This window comes from Nipponia nippon, unplaced genomic scaffold (genome assembly GCF_047370975.1).
Source record: "Nipponia nippon isolate SJK-2023a ecotype South Korea unplaced genomic scaffold, ASM4737097v1 scaffold_10, whole genome shotgun sequence".
Classification (NCBI taxonomy): Eukaryota; Metazoa; Chordata; class Aves; order Pelecaniformes; family Threskiornithidae; genus Nipponia; species Nipponia nippon.
This window is the reverse complement of record NW_028262291.1, coordinates 15,926,741-15,944,945: the sequence shown is the minus strand read 5'-3', so window position 1 is coordinate 15,944,945 and position 18,205 is coordinate 15,926,741. Positions and strand designations below refer to the sequence as shown.

Genomic DNA, 18,205 nt, shown 5'->3' with positions numbered 1-18,205 from the left:
AACAATCTTTTCTCATTTTTCCTGCATTTAATAATAAAAAAATTCTTATAGCTCTAACCCTCTAGAAGCAGACACTTCGATGATTGCAGATGTCTCCTCTTATGAAAAATACTTGATGGCTTTAGCTAACACACATCCATCCAAACTTCAGTCAACTTGCTGTTCTTCATGCCTAAATGTTATAAGAGAAAAATAATGTGTAACTTTCATATGAAACATTATTGCCACAAAGTGTTATGCAGCTGAACAGTCAAGTATCTTCCATTTCTGCAGAAAGCTGAAAGAGGTGAGACTGGATCGTTTGCATCCTGAAGGACTTGGAATAAGTGTGAGAGGTGGAGTGGAATTCAGCTGTGGCCTCTTCATCTCCCAGTTAGTTAAAGGAGGACAGGCAGACAATGTTGGACTTCAGGTATGAATATTATATTCAGGCCGCTGTGCTGCAAAAAGCCTTTTGCTACAATGTTAGGGAAGCAGGCAGTAAGAATTGTTCTTTAATATTTACGAATAGCTATTGCTAAAGCGCTCTTTGTCTCTTGTAATAAAATTCATAAAATATGTAAGTCAATGCCATAGTAAATACCATTATACCAGCACTGAATCAAGTTATCAAAATTGTTCTTTTCACCAATTTTAATGATATGTAAACCTTTCGCATTTGGGACATGATAGTTTTTGAAGATAAAAGGGCTTTCTGGACTGTTTATACTTCATGAGTAGCAACAGTTAAATGTAAGCAAATGGAAAGAAAGGTCTCTAACTAGACTGTGGAAGAGCATTTTAAGTTGCCAAATTCCGATTAAATGTAGAACAGAGCATGTAAATACTAAAAATGTTAATTCCATCTTGCACAGGTGTAATTTGTGTAATAAAGTGTTTACTGGAACTTCATGTATAAATTGTGGGGGTTTTGGTTTATGGAATGGAAGTACATAAAAGAATCTATCTTTAACCATTTCCAGTATCCTTTGTACTGCATAGAATTGCACTTTCAGTGATTAAATTTTAGATAGATGAACTGTAACAAGATTGGCAAAAATAATTATGTCTATATATGTTTTTTCTATAGCAGTACTTATGCAATTTGCATTAATGAATTTTTGGGTGTTTGGTTTTTTTGAGTGTGTGATTGCTTGCTTGTATATATCTTAGTGAAGAGAGAAGTGAGCAATTGCGATGGCAAATGTCTGCATCTTTCTATGCTTTCGAAGCTGATAAGGTGTATTAATGGTCTGTGTTTCCGAGTAGAAAGGCTGATATGCCTGGCTAACTTCAATTTGTCAAGTGTGAATAGTTGCTGGAAGTATTGATGTTTAAGGATTATATTTAATACTAGTCTAAAATGTGTTAGACTGGCATGATTCATTACAGTGTTTAATTAAACTAATGTGTTTTGTAGATATGCTGCAGTGTAACCCCACAACTCTCTTAGATTAGAAAAAAATAAAAAGCTCTGTCGACAAGCCAGTTAAAGTTAGGGGACCATGGTTGTATAATTCACGCTGAGAGCTTTCTAAAATGTAAATAAATGTTCCTTTCCCTGTTTGCATACATGCATGTGCCCTTTTGTTTGTGCATTCATACCTATACATTCCATTTACTAATTCAGAATCACCATTGAATTAGTCCCATCTTCTGGCAGCCTGCTCTGGACAGGCACATGACTGGCTCCTGGATGCTTTCAGAAGCTCTTTCTTAGAACAAAACCACAAATTCAGGGAATACACCCCCACAAATTCTGTACTTAGTTATAATTGAGATGGTGGCATAGGACACCACAAACGCTCTGCTGTATGTGTCAGTAGCCTACTTTTAAACATGGGATTTGCCGGTGGGTAACTCCAGAAAAGGGCACTGATGCACCTTCCCAGAGTTTGCACTACAAAAGCTTGTGTACCTTGTGTGCTACATTACACAGTGAGAATGGGAAGTGTAGACAAGAGAGTCGTTCCCGGATTGTGATCAGCTCAGTAGAGAGATTCCAGCTACATCCTCCCTTCACTGCTAGAAAACTGAGAAAAAGACAAAGACCAGTCACTTATATGGCTTTTGAAAACATCTCCTGGAAAATACTGGAAGGCATTAATGATGCTGAGCAATAAAAGGACTTAATAGCCACTGTCAAACTGTCATTGCGAGTACATTCATCTTAATGCAGCTCTGCTTCTCTGCTTCAGACATACTGCTTGTTTCTGCTTGTTTTGACAGGATCAATAGATAAGGAGTTATACTCAGTTGTTGTGCTACTGTAAGGATGTCAATTTTCATTTTTTCTCAGTATGCAAAAAGGCCCTACTGGCTTTCTGTAACTGAGGCCATCGTACTACATGTTGGTGGCAGTGAATGGGATTGTAAAGGATCTTTGGGCTGGGTTGTACAAATTGTACTGCAATTCAGAATGTGGTCGGAGTTTGGCAGATAAAGTAGGGACAATAAGGGGGAAATATGCTTGAGACTGAGCATGAATTTGTTAAAGTTAGATTATATGTATTAATATGAACAGATGGTGCTTTACAGTTCATGTAACTGTCTGACTTCCGTTTTTTGATATGTGGTGTTAAAGCTCAGCCTAAAGTGCCTTCATAATAGGTGGCACTAGACGCTTTCTGAACCCCACTGAATAACAAGAACTGACAGGCAGCCCGTTGTTCTAAATTGCTGTCTCACAGTAAAGCCAAGTGCTTCTGAAATTTCACCCGCCTGCTTTATTTAACTAAATCTCTACACATTTTCTATCCCAGAAATGCTGTCCGAGAAAGGTATAATGATCTTCTATTATACCATCAGTTTTATGTCCTGCTGCTTTTTTTTAAAAAATTCAAATTCATTTTGCATGACTTCTCCTTGAAGTAGTTTCCAAGTTACATTAAAAGGATTGAATAATCATAAAGGCTCACTGAGGCATTTGTAGTTTTGACCCTTTTTTAACTACAGTTTCTGGAAAAGGCAAGTGTTTTGTCCTTTCATGAAGAAATGTCCTTCATGGTTTGTGTTTTGTTTTGGGTTTTTTTCCCCCCCCTCTGCTTTCTGATAGTTATGTCTGTGGGGATTCTGCTGAATACAAATAGATAGAGATTGGTATGAGTGATGGAAGTGGAAGAAGTATAGAAAATGAGAAATTTGAAACAGTGATGTTATGTAAAAATGCTTCAATTTCCTGCAAGGCGTAAATATTTTATTTCTTATGATAAAAGTTACAAATAATAGGCGTTTTACTTGGGAAAAGTTAGGCTTGCAGCTTTTCTTTTGAAAGTCTGTCATCTCCTTGTTTGATAGGGAAAGGGGAAACAGTGATATATAGTAACAGAATAATTGTTACTGTTCTACTCTGCTCAATCCTGCAGACTTTTATCTCTACTCTTTCTGATTCAGAAGGTTGGTATACAGTGATACCAGTACAAAAGTAACAAAATACATGAAAACAACTATTAATTACTTCAGTGTATGGACACTGTTTTGCAGGAAAAGCTGTTCAAGTGTCCTAAAGAGCAGCAGTTTGTTACGTGCCTAAGTCTCCTGTAGTTCAGCCTACACTGGGGTATTTCTAAAGCACCATCAGTCATACATTGTCAATCAGTAACAGAAATGTCATTAGCTTGAGTGAGGAGTACTAGACTGTCTTTTCATTTCATTTCTGAAGCTCAGCAAAGAGGAATATTAAAAATATCTATATGGGAAAAGCTCATTCCCATCTGGGAGGAAAAAATAAAACATGCTCTCAGCTGCATTTATAATTTTGTAAGTGTGTGCCTCTTAGATGATATAATACTAACAGATATGACTCGCTTGGTGAATGATGACATCCTCAGAGCAATGCTAGTTCTGACGATACAGAAGCTATATGGAGACTCACAAACAGCTCTGCCATTTGCAGTCCTAAAACTGGGATGCTTCTGTGTGTTATGGCATTGCAGTTAATAACAGTAGGTTAGGTTACCCTTTTAAAAAGCTGGGTTTGTGCAAACCCATGCTCCATGGTTTGTTATATCCCGCATGATGCGGAAGATGTGAGTAAAGGAGGGATCCTGAACTAAACTAAAACCAAACAAAAAACCCCACCAACAACAAATATGTGAGATCAACAGAAAAGTCTAGGTAGATCAAATGAGGTCAACATTGCATACTTGAGGTTAAATAGTTATACACAAACTTCTGGTATTTTTGCAAGTGAGTAATCCAGAGAGAGGCCAGAGATGGGGATGGAGGAAGCTTTTTGAGCATGTTACTATTAAGGAACTCGGCCTTCCTTTGAAAAGCAGAGGTTACTTGCTTTCCTACCATTTCCTAGAATAACCAGCAGAATCCTAAATAGGCTGAGAGTCTTTATGGTTTGTAGAGGATATCGAGTCTTTATACACAGTGCCACAAGTCTGACTTATTTCTAAGCTGTTTTCCTTCTTGGCAGTACAGTCACATTGCCAGTGTTAATCCCAGTCCTAAAAATGCATTATGTAAAGTGGATTTCCTGAAGCGTTGAGGGCAGTGAAACAACTCTAGACTAAATTCTTGGTTTGGGGATGGGGAACTAGCTTAGAATTTAGCAGGGGAAAGAGGAGTGCAACGGCACAGCTGCCAGGCCTGTGGGGTGGGTGGATGGATGTGGTTTTGAACGTTTGGAGCAAGCTGGTTAAGTGAGTGTTCTTTCATAGCAGGAGCTGTCAGGGGTGTGACACTAAACTGCAGGTCCCATGTGCTTTTCCTTGTCTGAAAATTGTTCTGCATTTTTACCACAGATTGTATGTTCAAAAGCCTTCAGTACTGACCTAATTCTGCTCTTATTAAAGAAGATATTAAAAATCTGACTGACTTCAATTAAAACAGTCAAGTTCTTAGGAGTACTGCGAATTGCACGCAGGCCATTGCCCTGGGTGAGATTTTTGGATGTCCAGCAGGTGGAGCAGCAGCCCCACTGGTTAGGCGCTGGGGACCAGAGTCATGTTCTGCCTCTGCAAATGTATTCTCTCCTGCAGGACAGTCACATATTACATTTTCTTTGCTTTTGTGGTCTTCTAATGCTGTGTTGTGCCACATAAAAATCTTTAAGTTCAGCGGAGAGGAAACTGCACTACATGAGCTATGCTGGTACAGTGGACATGTTGTTAATGTTTTACTATTGCAGAGCATATGGCACTTCCCAGAAGAAGCAGAAAAGTTTGTGAAAGTGAAAAGGATAAGCGGGTGGTTTGTTGTTTTGTTCTTTTTTTTTTTTTTTTTTGTTAGCTGAGCAAATCACAGTAGGAAGATTCAATAATACTTAGTACATATGAAAACAGGCAGAAGGTGATGGCATGCCCAATGTTCTGTCATCCACGGGTAGACCTGTCACAGTGTGTGTTAATGTGACAGTCTCTAAGATATAGGCTATATAGAGGAATTCCTACTTCCAGTTCTACTCCCTCCTCTCACATAAATGTGTGATGCAAATTTAGTCTTTTGGCACTGATCTGTGCGGTGCCAGAGGAGGGCTCTCCAGCTGTGCCTATTTTTTCCCTAAAACTGTCAGCAAGGTACAAAGAAGCTAGTGCTCAGTGAGCTAGACTGTGACTGCTTCACTCTTTTTTTCAGGCGCAGATAGTCCCATCAAACTTGTGTGACGGAGGAAACGGTGGATACACTGTATGATTTAGTCTGTATGGCCACAGTAGATCACTTGCTCAGTCTGACTAAGAGTGGTGGCATTACCTTCTATCCTTCAAGTGACAGTAAAGTTGGAAAGTTTCTGTCGGAGACACTAGAAATATCTAGCTCAAAAGGAAAAAAAATACTCTTATATTAAAAAAAAATGGGTCACAGAGTTATCTAAGTTGCCAATTTCTTGCACAATCTTAGCAAACCTGTTACAGATTACAATATTTATTGTAATACTATTGTGAATACTACAATGAAGTCTTTAATTCTGTAAGCAGATAGTGGTTTGTGTTTGGTTTTTTTTGGTTTTTGTCACACCACTTTAGTGGTTACGGCTGAATGAAACCTCTCATCCCTTTCTGTTCCTGGTGAGTCTCCTGTGCCCCTGCATTCTGGAAGAGCTAACTCTTCTGATCTTCTGCAGCAGCAGTTGAAAGTCTGTTCACAGCTGATCTTGGTACAGGGGGCTGGTGCATTGGCAGTCCCAAAGCAAGTGGATGAAAGGGAGGTTGCCCCCCAGATCAGAACTAGTATAGCCAGAGTCTTTATGTTAACTAAGTTTTGCCAAATGTGTTAAAATGAACCTGCCTCTTCCCCTAAACTTCTTAGTCAATAAAGATGTTCACTAAGACTGTAAAAATTGTGCTCTTACTTTGTAGTATAAGGACCTTTTCCAAACCTGAAGTGAAAGCTTTGTTCTTGTGGAGATTAAAGTACAGAGGTATAAGAGAGTATTGTTGATGATTTGTTGTTAAAGCCGTTTCCTGGCAATCACTTGTGTATCCTGCTGTGCAGAGGATTGATTTGCATTGCCTAATAGCAGAGAGTGTGCACTAGTTTTCACACAGCCATGTCACGTGGCTCACGTTAGGTAAAAGTCTGTGCTTATGATGCTCTAGCCAGGGCCTGGCGTTTTTCAGTGTTATCTTGAGCGGCTAATAAGATACAACCTTAAATGAAGTGGACAATGTCTCCATCACTGATTCATTCTCGGTCTACCTAGCTGAGGGGATAATTAGGCAGAGTTCACAGAAACTTGGAAATTTCTAGTCTAGTTGTCATATCATATCAAATTTGGATTTGTGTTAGAGGAAGGGAAACCTCTTGAAATAAAAGCTTTCCAGTGATGTACTGTCATTTTATCACTAACTAAACATTAGTTCTATTAGTTCTTTTCTGTATTCTGATAAATAAGATTTGAAATTTTATAGAAGCGGCTGAAAGCTTATGGCACCCTGTCTATTCTACACTAGTGAACGCTGCCAGGGAATATTCTTGAGGTGCTGCCATTTGATCACTGATAAATGTTAGTGTGGTCTCCAGTGTGGCCTTTGGTCTATGCCAGTGAGCACTCTTGATCAATTCCTATGCAGTTCAGGTGATAACATGTGCCAGGTGTTCTGATTCCTAGAGAGTAGGTTACATGGAGCCACCCTGCTTTGGAGTGGTTTTCTTCAGTGCTAGAGAATGGTTCTTGTACTTAATTTATATACCAGGGCATATGTAGTTTTTGTGTAAAGCTGGCCTGTCTTAGGATCAGACAGTGAGTCTTGGAGACAAATAGAATGCACCGCATAGATTTATTTCTACAGTCTTTTGCTTCCAGATATGTTACTTTTTTGGTGCAGTGTACTAGTATAAAGATGGTGGAGGATAGTTCAGTTCTTTTTGTGTTTCTTCTTTCATTGCCTCATGAGAGTTTTGTGATATGTTTTTCTGTGATTTGTTCAGAACAATATGGAACTGTTTTGAGGCAGGTAGTACACACTGGCAATGAGGGTTATCTTTTACACTAGTATACACTTAGTTATCTAGTTTTTGGGTTTTTTTTCCCTCTGGAATACCTGTTGGGTGGTTTGTTTGTTTTTTCTGTTAGTAAAACCCCTGTGTCTTTTCCTGCACAACAGGTGAAACCTGGGTGGAAAATTCCAGTTGCTTTTCAGTCCATTGTATACCCAATTTGTGAGACGAAAGGCACGTAGGTTTGGAAGATAATCAAAGGGGGCCTGTATCTGTACAGAGACCCAAAGCCAATCCTTTAGGGTGGAGGATAGAGTACAAATTACTGCTCCTTTCAGTCAAGTTTTCTCCATCTAAATTTGCCTTGGGAATAACACTAGTTTTGTCTCTGCTGTTCAGAGTGCACGTTCTTGGTCTGTTCTGTAGCTGACTATGCTCCCTGTCACCTGTGGACCCCAAATATATATATTGCATACACATGGAGGGCTGAGTAAGCTTGGGAATAAGCGATTGACTTGCCTTCCTTCCATGTGGTGGGAGCTTCCTTCTATGTTTCTGTCTCAAGTTTTCTCACTTTTTTTCATATCGTACAACAGGGGTAATGTTACAGGCTAGGGCCCACAGTAGAGTGGCGATACCATCTTCTCAACCATTAGTGTATGATGGGTTGCTGATGTGAAACACTTGAAAGTCTGTCACACGAGTTGCGTGCAATTTTGTAGCTAATGTAGATGATCCAAGAAGACTTAAGCTACTGCACCCCAGAATAAGCATTCATTATGCTAGTACATGACTATTGTAATTAATCAGATGTTGCACCTGAAATGAAGGTAAATTCCATTAAAATAATGCATTGTTCCGAATCCAGAATCAGGCAAGGTAGTAAGACTAAGTTTAGTTTTCTGCGAAGAGGGTATCTCAGAGAAGATATGGTAAAAGCAAATTTAAACTGCTGAAGTATAAAGGAAGAAAATCACTCCAAAATTATTTGAATTGAAATATGGACACTTGTATTTAAGGTAATCTGTGGAGTACAAGTCTGATATGTAGAGACTAATTTTTATGCTTTCCACTACATATTATTTATAAAATTGTTATTTGGCCATTAATCTGCTCTTTTGGTGTTAATATTCAAACAAATACAGGGAAATCTGATCTGGACATTACTTGAAATTCAAAAAGTGTTCAGGACTCAACATTATCAACCTTTGCATCAAAATAATTGCGAGACTGAATCATTGCTTAAAAGCTTTTTAACATTAACTCACCATTTCATTTTTCTTCCTCCTTTCATTTTTGAGGTTGGAGATGAGATAGTTCGTATAAATGGATATTCCATTTCGTCGTGCACACATGAAGAAGTCATAAATCTCATTCGTACAAAGAAAATAGTGTCCATAAAAGTAAGACGTAAGTAACATAATCACCTGTATCGCTAAAGATTGTTGCTAATAGATTGCTAGTGATCTGTAGAAAGTGTTACTTAACAGAGTATTTCTCTTTTTCAGATATTGGCATGATACCTGTCAAAAGGTAATGGTATTTAATTTGAAAACAATTTAGATTATTCATTTTTACATAGCCTCTTCAATATCCAAAGAACTTCTGTGTTTATCTGTATATTTGAAAATGTGTGAATGGGCATCTCTGTAGCTGATTAAAATATCATATCCTTTGTGATAAGCAGGCAGATGTCTTGCTTGATGTATCTGACTTTTTATGCCAGTTGCCTACTTAATTGAACCAATTTCTATTTCCTCATTATTTGTGGATATTACCTGGAAATTTCATTATCAATGCACCTAGCTTAACAGAGAGCTCCACTGCTTCTCTATGTATGTAATATTTGAGGATTGCTTCAGAGATTAGAAAACTTGCAAATTATTGTCCTCTTCCAACTTTTGTTGAAAAGTTGAAACTTTAAGTGGAATGTTTGAGAAATATTAATGACAGGAGGTGTGGCTCTGCATAGACATCTATATAAGCTGTTCAAGTCATTATAATTGTTTTCACAGTCTTAGTTTCCCAAAATTGTTTCACTTGAAGAGGTTTTCACAATTTTATGTTTGACCAGCTTTACTAGTCTAAATAATTGTATGCTTGTTTGATGTTCTATTTAAATTGCTGGAAGATAAACCAGTTGTGAATGTATCCAAAGGAACTTGTGGATGCAAAGTAGGAGGCCACATTCCAAAGCAGCTTCCTGAATACACTCACATTTATTTTGTCCCCATTATTTTAAATTACTTTTTGCTTCCAGTTCAGCAGATGAACCCCTTAAATGGCAATATGTGGACCAGTTTGTGTCAGACTCTGGGGTAAGTGATCAATATTTTATTAAGATGTCTTCTGGGAAATCTGTAATGGTTCTGAAACACTTTCTCCTCTGACCTTATCACAAAGTTATTGTATGTATTGCTATGATGCAGTATCTTGTAACAAGTGTTCTGGGAGAAACATCTTTTGTGATACGAAATGATTCTAGAATCATTAGATAAGGAAAGGGCAGGATACAAATGAAATATCTTTTACTCATTAATTGGTACTTTATTTTGCTTGAGCTTATTAACTTACCAGAGCTTATTAACTTACCAGGCTATAGTTCTACTGTATAAATCTTTAACAGATGATTTGGCCTATCTTAGCTATATTAGTGGAAGAATGACAGGTATGAATGCAAGTGACTTCTATGGGTTGCAGCAATGAAAAGAAAGAACACAATTACCTCTCTTTTGCTTTCAGGAAGAAAGACTTAGTTAAGCAGTGAGCACTGTCCTGTGTTTTTCCAGCTCTTTTGTCAGGGAACATCTAAATGATTATTTTGCCATATCACTTTCCTCTAATTTTTCCTTCAGCCTTTCTGAAGACAAAGTTTGACTGTTTAAACAATCTTCTCCAAATAGAAAGATAAGTTCAGTCTTTCACCTCAGCCATGCAGCTCCACTGGTATGACTGTACTTCACATTCATCTCCAGTAGGACCTCAGAGGAATCTTATCTTGATGTTGGCAGGGTTTGATCCTGGCTTTGTGAAGTTTTAGAGTAGTCTTGATACGAGTTCAAAACAGAGTAACATCTGCAGCATTTTTTAATCCCCCTACAGGGAGGAAAGGGCAGTGTTGCTGGTCTTGCTTCTTCTGGAGGGAGAGATAATAAAGAGAAGAAAGTCTTCATTAGCTTGATTGGTACAAAAGGCATGGGATGTAGGTGGGTACATATTTCTCGTTTAATGTCACTGGTTTGTTACGTGAGACATCCAAGGCAGTTATTTCCATCCTTCATTGATATCGGGAAAACAGAGGTCCACACTGGATCAGGATGGCAAACTGGAACAGGAGGATATCTGTGGCACACATTATGTATTATTAGACAAGCCATAAATACCTGCGTTACAAGTTCTGACTTCAAACCAAAAATATCTTTTAAATTTAAAAATAAAAGCAGGCTGAAAGTGGCATAATACAAGTTGTTGTGGAATTGGATCTTTTAAATGCTTTTACATTTTAAAATACTTTTAAATGCTGCTCTGTGACGTAGCAAGTTCCAGCACTGTCCAGTGTCAGGTTCACTCCCCTAACTGAGACTGCTTTCTGTGACCCTTTTCAGAACTGAGAAGCCATCACACAGCTATATCTAGTTCCTGAAAGTAACGTTGAATTTTCAAGATTTTTAGAAATATGAACAGATGCTTCTCAGATTCCTGTCCTGGCAGCTAGTTATGGAGATTTTGGGGAAGAAGGGATATTGTAGGATTTCTTATATATTTAGGAATATATGGTTGAAGTTACCAAGATTGAACTGCAGAGAATATTTTCTAAAGCATAAGTTTTCTTTCATATTATTTGGAAGATCTAAAGGTTTTAAAATTATTTATAAACCCAGAGGGGTGGTTCAACATCACCTACTGGATATATTATCTACAAAAATCATTGTTGTGTTTGGGCCCAGCTTAGACTGCAGCTTAAAGTTTCCAGGCTAGATGTTGGCCCCTGGTTGAAACATCCTTCTTCTAATAAACAATCCTGAAAGATAACATTGAATTATACGTATAGTGTACAGCACTCCAGTGAGTAAAAGTGCAAGCAATTAGTAATTATTCACTGTGTTACATGATTGCTTTCCAATGTCATTAGTGTCCCAGTCCCTTAGACAGTGTAGGCCAGTACACTATGTTAGTTTCAACATCTAAGGGAAAATCCAGAAGCTTAAATATTTTTCTTTTAGCTTTTTCTTAAATCAGTTTTGTGGTGTAAAGGATAGAAGAGGAGGATGATAAACCATTGTGTATGTACTAGCAAATTTTGGTGTTTGTTTCAGAGCTAATACCACAAGAACATTCTTTAATCGGAAAAAAAATATGAGAAAACAACTAAAACTTCTCACTGTATTACACTGTATTATTCTATAAATATTATCCTATAAATATTTGGTTTTTTTATGTTACACCAGTATTTTCAGTGGTCCAACACAAAAACCAGGCATTTTTATCAGCAATGTTAAGCCGGGTTCTCTTTCAGCAGAGGTGGGCTTAGAGGTAAGTATGCCACCTTCCAAGGTAGGTACCACAAGGAAATCTTGTTTGGTATTTACTACTTCAAGGATTCTGGATCACTGTAAAGTTACTAGCTGTGTTTTTTCTTCCATGGGAAAGAAATGCTGTGTGGTTACATTTCAAATGAAGCGAGTTTCCTAAATTTTAAAAACAAGAGAAGTGTCCTCTTGGGTCAGACCAATAGTTCATCGAGCTCAGTATTTGGTCTTAAACAGTGGCAATAGGAAATGCTAATATGGGAGGAATTGCAGGCCTGCCTAGTTTCTACTCTGTTCCACTTGTACTCTGCCAGTACCCATGATTATTGTATTAAAAATATTAAAGAGTATATCTTTTTCTGTTTTCATTTAATATATGTACTAATTTAGCATCTGTACTACCATTTGGATTAACTCCTTTAGGTTGGTGATCAGATTGTTGAGGTAAATGGAGTGGACTTTGCTAATGTGGATCATAAAGAGGTAAGATCAAGTGTTCCTAATTCCCCGAATGCATAGTTGTCAGCTTATTGAACATCTGTCTGATTTTTCCTGGCTGCAAAAAATATGTTTTGATATCGGGCTACTTAACCAAAGAGGTGGTGTATTGAACATGGGAATTTGGAGATTCGAATACCTACTGCCCTGTTTGGTTCCAGTGGGTCTTCTGGAAATTCCAGCCATCACAACCGGTGTCTTTCATCCTATATATACAGGCCTTTTATCACTTAATTCAGACTGATTTTTGTTTTGTTTTAATTTGCAGGCTGTCAGAGTGCTTAAAAGTAGTCGTACTTTGACTATCTCTGTGGTAGCAGGCGCTGTAAGTAGTGTATTTATAAAAGCAGAACATTTGTGAAAATTACTGTGCAGGCAAATCAATGGTAAAAATAAATAGATAAGAAGTAAAGCTGTATATCATTATAATGTCTATACCACTAAATTCTGTGAAACCAGGGCAGTGTTGAGTGGCTTTTGATTGTTTTATTGATAACTGTCGGCAGTATTCTCAAATAAAACAGTTCTATGCTGTGGGCCAGTGTAAAACCATTCCCTTGACAAGGAATGGAAATTAACTTTATCTTTAATGGTTTGTCATGTTTGAGAGCTTCTGTTCTAATAGATAGCTGCTTCTGCTGAAACATGAAAGGTGGATTGGATTGAATTAGTTTTTCCTGGTGAATAGCTGATGTCTTAGTCTTATTCCAAATTAATTCCTTGTGTAACAGTTTATCTGATCTCTTTAGTGTATCAACACATTGGAAATTGTTGATTTTTCCATTTCCACTGTTTTGTACAGCAGAACTATATGCCTTTGGGACCTAATGTAAAGCCAGCTGAAATTAATTAAATCTTTCCACTGACTTCAGTGTGGCTTTCAATAAATGTTTTAATGTTTTTACTGCTTTAATTCTTTGTATAGTAAAATGTATAGTTACATACAAGAGGATACTCAATTCCATAGACTAATCAAAGATGGTATTTCCTAATTACCTTGCAACTGAACTAAATAGGGAAAACAAGATTTAATAAATCATTTAAGCTACTTCCTAAGGGCTCATGTATACTGTGTAGTTATATTAAGGAATTCATGGTTTAATTAAACTACTCTTACAGTAACAAAAGATGCAGTTGTCCAAAGGCATTGTAGACATTGTTTAAGCAAATGCTCCAAACTAGTTGATTAAGCTCCAGGAACCCAGCGTCCTAAAGACAGTTTCAACTCCCAGATATGTTACCAACTGTTAGAAAAGATGGGATCTATTCCAGCATGTACCACTGCATCCTTAAAATGATGAATTTTTGCTATGGAACTCTTTTCCACCCTACTTCACCTTGCACATCTCTTCTTTCCTCAGTACACATCTTTGTGCTGAAGAAGAGATTGCAAAAGTAAACAGCTTCTCTATTCCTGTTTTTTGGTCAACAAAGACCATGGTGCAAAGGCATTCTTCACTGTCTGTTTTTGTTTGAGCTGTCTACTTTAAGCCTTAGAGACATGAAAAATTCTGCCTTCCTAATTAACATGGGATTTTAATTTCAGTAATGAAAATTAGATAAATGTTATCCAAGTGTTCCACAAATACCACCATGGAAATATCTTTCTTGAATGGAAAATAGTGCTGGTATCTTAACTATAAAGCAAATGAAACAGGAACAAAACCAACTGAAACATATCAACTGTATAACCTTTTGGCAATGTATGTTCCTGTATCTTGGTTCCCTGAATGTCCAGTTCCACAGAAGCCAGGCACAAGAGCATTAAAACCCGGTAACTGTGTAGTTGTCTTCCACATCGGGATTCATTCAATGTGCTGTTCTCTAGCATTGCATTGCTCAGTTAGATTTCAAGGAAGTATAATGCGGAGTTTTTTCTGTTTGACACGCTGAGCATGTCTTTGGCACGACCCCTATACTGTTGTTGCTGACTTTAGTAGTTTCATGCCTCTTCTGAGGTGTTTATCATAACTTTGAGACTGAAACTGGAGTAGCTCTTTGGAATGAAGTCGTCAGATCTTTCAGGGTCTTTCAGAAAGCATTCCTCAGAACAAGTAATGTGAGGAAATGGCAGATGTGCTAGTACATAATTGGTTTTGAATTATTTCCTGGAAGAACTATGTTCATGAGACTTTCACAACTGATTTGGGTGGTGGTTCTGATTGCAGGGAAAGGAGCTGTTCATGACTGAAGAAGAAAGACAGAGAGAAGCCCGTCTCCGTGAGCAAGAACGCCAGGAGTTAATGCATCAGAAGCGACTTGCGCTGGAGACTAACAAAATCATCAAAGAGCAGCAAGAGAAAGAGAGATTGTAAGGACTCTGTATAGGACAGTCTGAAAAATTTAGCTTGGATTTGGAAAGGGCATGGAAGACAGGAACAACTGCGAGAAGATTCCCAACTTAGATTAACTTAATTTTGCGGTTGCAGAGTCTCTGTTCATAAATCCTTATTCTGTGGTGCTTTTGATGTTCTGGGTTTTCAAAGCTGATATCGTTCAAACGCATCTTAAGTAGAAGGGTCACTTTGTTCCCTGACTGTCATACCCCTATGATTAAGCGGGATATTAGTTATTTTCCTGATGCCATTCCCTCATCTTTTTCTTTAAGCAGAACAGTTACAAATTTTATACTCTTACAATAACACACTATGGAACTGTCTCAGAAGGAGATAGTGACTTACAGAGTTAAATAAATGATATGCCCTTATTATCCAGATGGTCATGAATGTCCTCAGGGTTCCTATGAAAGTATATTGAACCCTTGGTATCTTAAAGATTACTTTTAAAAAGAATTTTTCCCCAATGCGTATGTATTTACTGTCTATATCTTTTACTAACTGTATGCTGACACACTTTGTGCAAGTTCTTACTCAGAAAATATTATTTCTATCATTGTGTCCTAATTCCTCTTATTATAGAAGAAAACTGGAGATTTCCCAGAAGGCTGCAGAGGAAGAAGAGAGATATCGCAGAGAAATAGAGCAGTAAGTAAAAACCTATGTAGGCAATATGCTGCCTGTAAAAATGTCCTTATATATTAGAGCTGGCTGAAAACATTCTGCATATTCTTTTCTAATAAAATTGTATATATTTTCATTTAGCTAAATATAGGGTCCAATGCATATGAGTAAGTACACCATAGTTACAGAATAGGAAACTGATCTGAAAATCAGCATCTAGAAAACATGAGGGTTATTGCGGTGATAAATTAAATGTGAAATGGAATTTGGGTGCTTATTTTTAAAATGTTATAAATGTATAGAGAAACTTAAGATTACAGATTTCTATGTCTCGGAACAGATTACAGATTTCTGTGTCTTGGAACTTGTTTATTCTGTTGTCACTAAACCACTACATTTAATTTGAACAGAAAAAAAGAAATGAATGCTGCAAGGAAATGGATCGGAGAAGAATGGCAAAAGAGTTGGAAAACATGCCTATACTTGGGGGCTTGATGACACTTGGCTTGTATTTAAAAAACAAAACAAAACAAAAAAACCCCAAAAAAACCCAAAACAAACAAACCAAAAACCAGGTAGTTTGGTGATCTGTAAGAGTGTACCCAGCATGTAATTTAATAGCTTTTTCAGTCTATTAGTTCTGAAAACAATAGCTATGTAGATTTAGACTAAAATAAGGACTGTGTGATGCTATTTGTCTTGAGTAGAAATTTCAGTCATTATAAATTTTAAGTAGGCTTTTGCTTTTCTAAGGAGAGAAATAATTAAAACTGTGGCTTCAAAAGCAGGAATTTCTATAACCTATTTTATTCAGGAAATCTGATTTTTATTATCACAGTCTGTTCTGGTTTTAAAAATCTGTGATTCTAGGAACTAGACGTGCACAAAGATTGTATCATAATAAGGTCAGTACTATAAATGTATACTTAAGCATTGTTTTACATTTGGAACTTGAAAATTAACCAGTATAACATGTTGTTGTTATCACAGTCATTAATTTCCCTTCTAAATGACGCTGGGAAAGTGCATGAAAGGTAGTACGAAATTGCACAATACCTGTTTTGATGCAGCCCTTTAGAGCTAGGATTGACCCTGGAGTATTCAGCTTTGCACCTTTGACATCTTAAACAGTTTTTAATTCGTATTCATTCACTTAAGCCCTGTTTCATGTACCTATATTAGCTAAAATTCTCTGACAGAAAAAGTTCAGGGATTTCTGCATCTGTGAGGTGCAGAAGGGACTTTGTTGTGTAACTTCCAAGTGCTGCTCAGGCACTTGTTATGTTTTTTTCATATTACAACCCAAACTGGCTAAGTCAGCCTCAGTCCCCTTGGTGTAGGGGAGGGAGGATGGTAGTATAGGAACTTACATATTGTAAAGCTTAGATTTAATAATTGCAGATGGACAGTTTCACTAGAATATAATGCTTTCCTGTATTAACAGTTTGTGAGGACGATCCTTTGCTCCATTTTTAAAATCCTTTCTGCAGGAATTCCTTGTATAAATTCACTGTGCCCTTTATTAGTATCCCACATTTCCATTTTAGGAAAAAATGTCAAATGTGCCGATGTGACAGAGGTCGTTAACTCAGTATAAGTTACACTGTTACCCGCTTTTTTTTAATTAAAATTAAATGTAATAACAAAACTAAACATTCTGTCCAGTGTTCTCTGCTATTGACTATGCCTCCAAATTTAAATACTGACCTCAGCTGCAGATTTAATAGTGATTTGACCACATGTGGATATTTTTAAAATTTACTTAAGCTAATTTAGAGATGCAAAAGATAATCCAAGTATAAATAGCATCATATATATCTAAGACCTGGTACATTTTGGCACCATATATCAGTTTATCAGTTCAAGACAGACTACAGCCAAGAATAGATCTTGGATCACTTAAAGGCACCATATATGAAGCTACAAGCTATTAGGTTATATGGCAGTTCTCTTGTGACCTACTTGGAATTTGCTGAATTTTCCTTCAAAATGTCGTGGTGCCTTTCTAGATACCTTCTAGGTAATTTTCTTGTTTTATGAGATCCTTTGTCCTCAGTGTGACAATTTCCATCCCCCCCACCCCCCCAAATGCTGAATTTAATGTGGTTTCTGTCTCATCAGTATTTAGTTCTTTCTGAGAAGAGTCGCTTTTAGTGTAGCCTAGGACTATACGTTTAGGAAGCAATCATCAAAATGAAGATAAGATACAGAAATAAGACACACAGTTTTTAGGTATAATTTACCATTATAACATCTGATTTAGGCATGTTGTAGATGTTCTGTCAATTACTATTTTAGTTAAAACTGACTATTTTTCTAATAGATACTTCCCAGTTCTAAAATGAAAAATTATTAGGTGAGAGATGGTTTTTGGCTTCAGTTACACTACAATACTGATTGTCACTTTATCAGTCCGGGCTTAATATCTGTGCAGGCATTTATATAACTAGCCTTAGAAGTCTCAATATTAAATAAGAATATTTTACTCGGTTACATTATATTTTACAAATTATCTTAGTAGCTTAGTAAACGAAACTGAGATTGATGAAAGGAATTTGGTTTAGGGGAAGGGGCAGTTTATTATGCTTTATATTAAAGAGAAAAAAACAAACATACTGAACACTAAATTGCAATGAATTTATATTGATGCTGCTGTTTTTATGCTCAAAATTCCTAGTGGCATTCTTTTTTTTCCTATAGGATAAGAGCAGAGGAAGAGAAATTTAAGAAGGAGTGGGAAGAAGACTGGGGTCCTAAAGAACCTCCCAAATCTCTAAAAACTGTAACTGCAGAAGTGCACTCTCCCCCTCGTTCCAAACACAAAAGTAAGTAATTGATTTCAAGCTGCTT

General features: G+C 37.0%; 1 protein-coding gene across 1 annotated transcript in view; it reads left to right on the top strand.

Annotated features, from left to right (window-relative positions):
- USH1C (USH1 protein network component harmonin) overlaps window positions 1-18,205 on the top strand; it is a 51,220-nt gene that overhangs the window by 6,483 nt on the left and 26,532 nt on the right. The window contains exons 4-14 of the mRNA XM_087745667.1: window positions 274-412; window positions 8,670-8,778; window positions 8,877-8,901; window positions 9,629-9,686; window positions 10,471-10,574; window positions 11,817-11,901; window positions 12,321-12,380; window positions 12,664-12,720; window positions 14,564-14,706; window positions 15,314-15,379; window positions 18,056-18,180. Of these exons, the coding sequence (XP_087601793.1) occupies window positions 274-412; window positions 8,670-8,778; window positions 8,877-8,901; window positions 9,629-9,686; window positions 10,471-10,574; window positions 11,817-11,901; window positions 12,321-12,380; window positions 12,664-12,720; window positions 14,564-14,706; window positions 15,314-15,379; window positions 18,056-18,180 (971 nt within the window). The remainder of the gene's footprint in view (window positions 1-273; window positions 413-8,669; window positions 8,779-8,876; window positions 8,902-9,628; window positions 9,687-10,470; window positions 10,575-11,816; window positions 11,902-12,320; window positions 12,381-12,663; window positions 12,721-14,563; window positions 14,707-15,313; window positions 15,380-18,055; window positions 18,181-18,205) is intronic.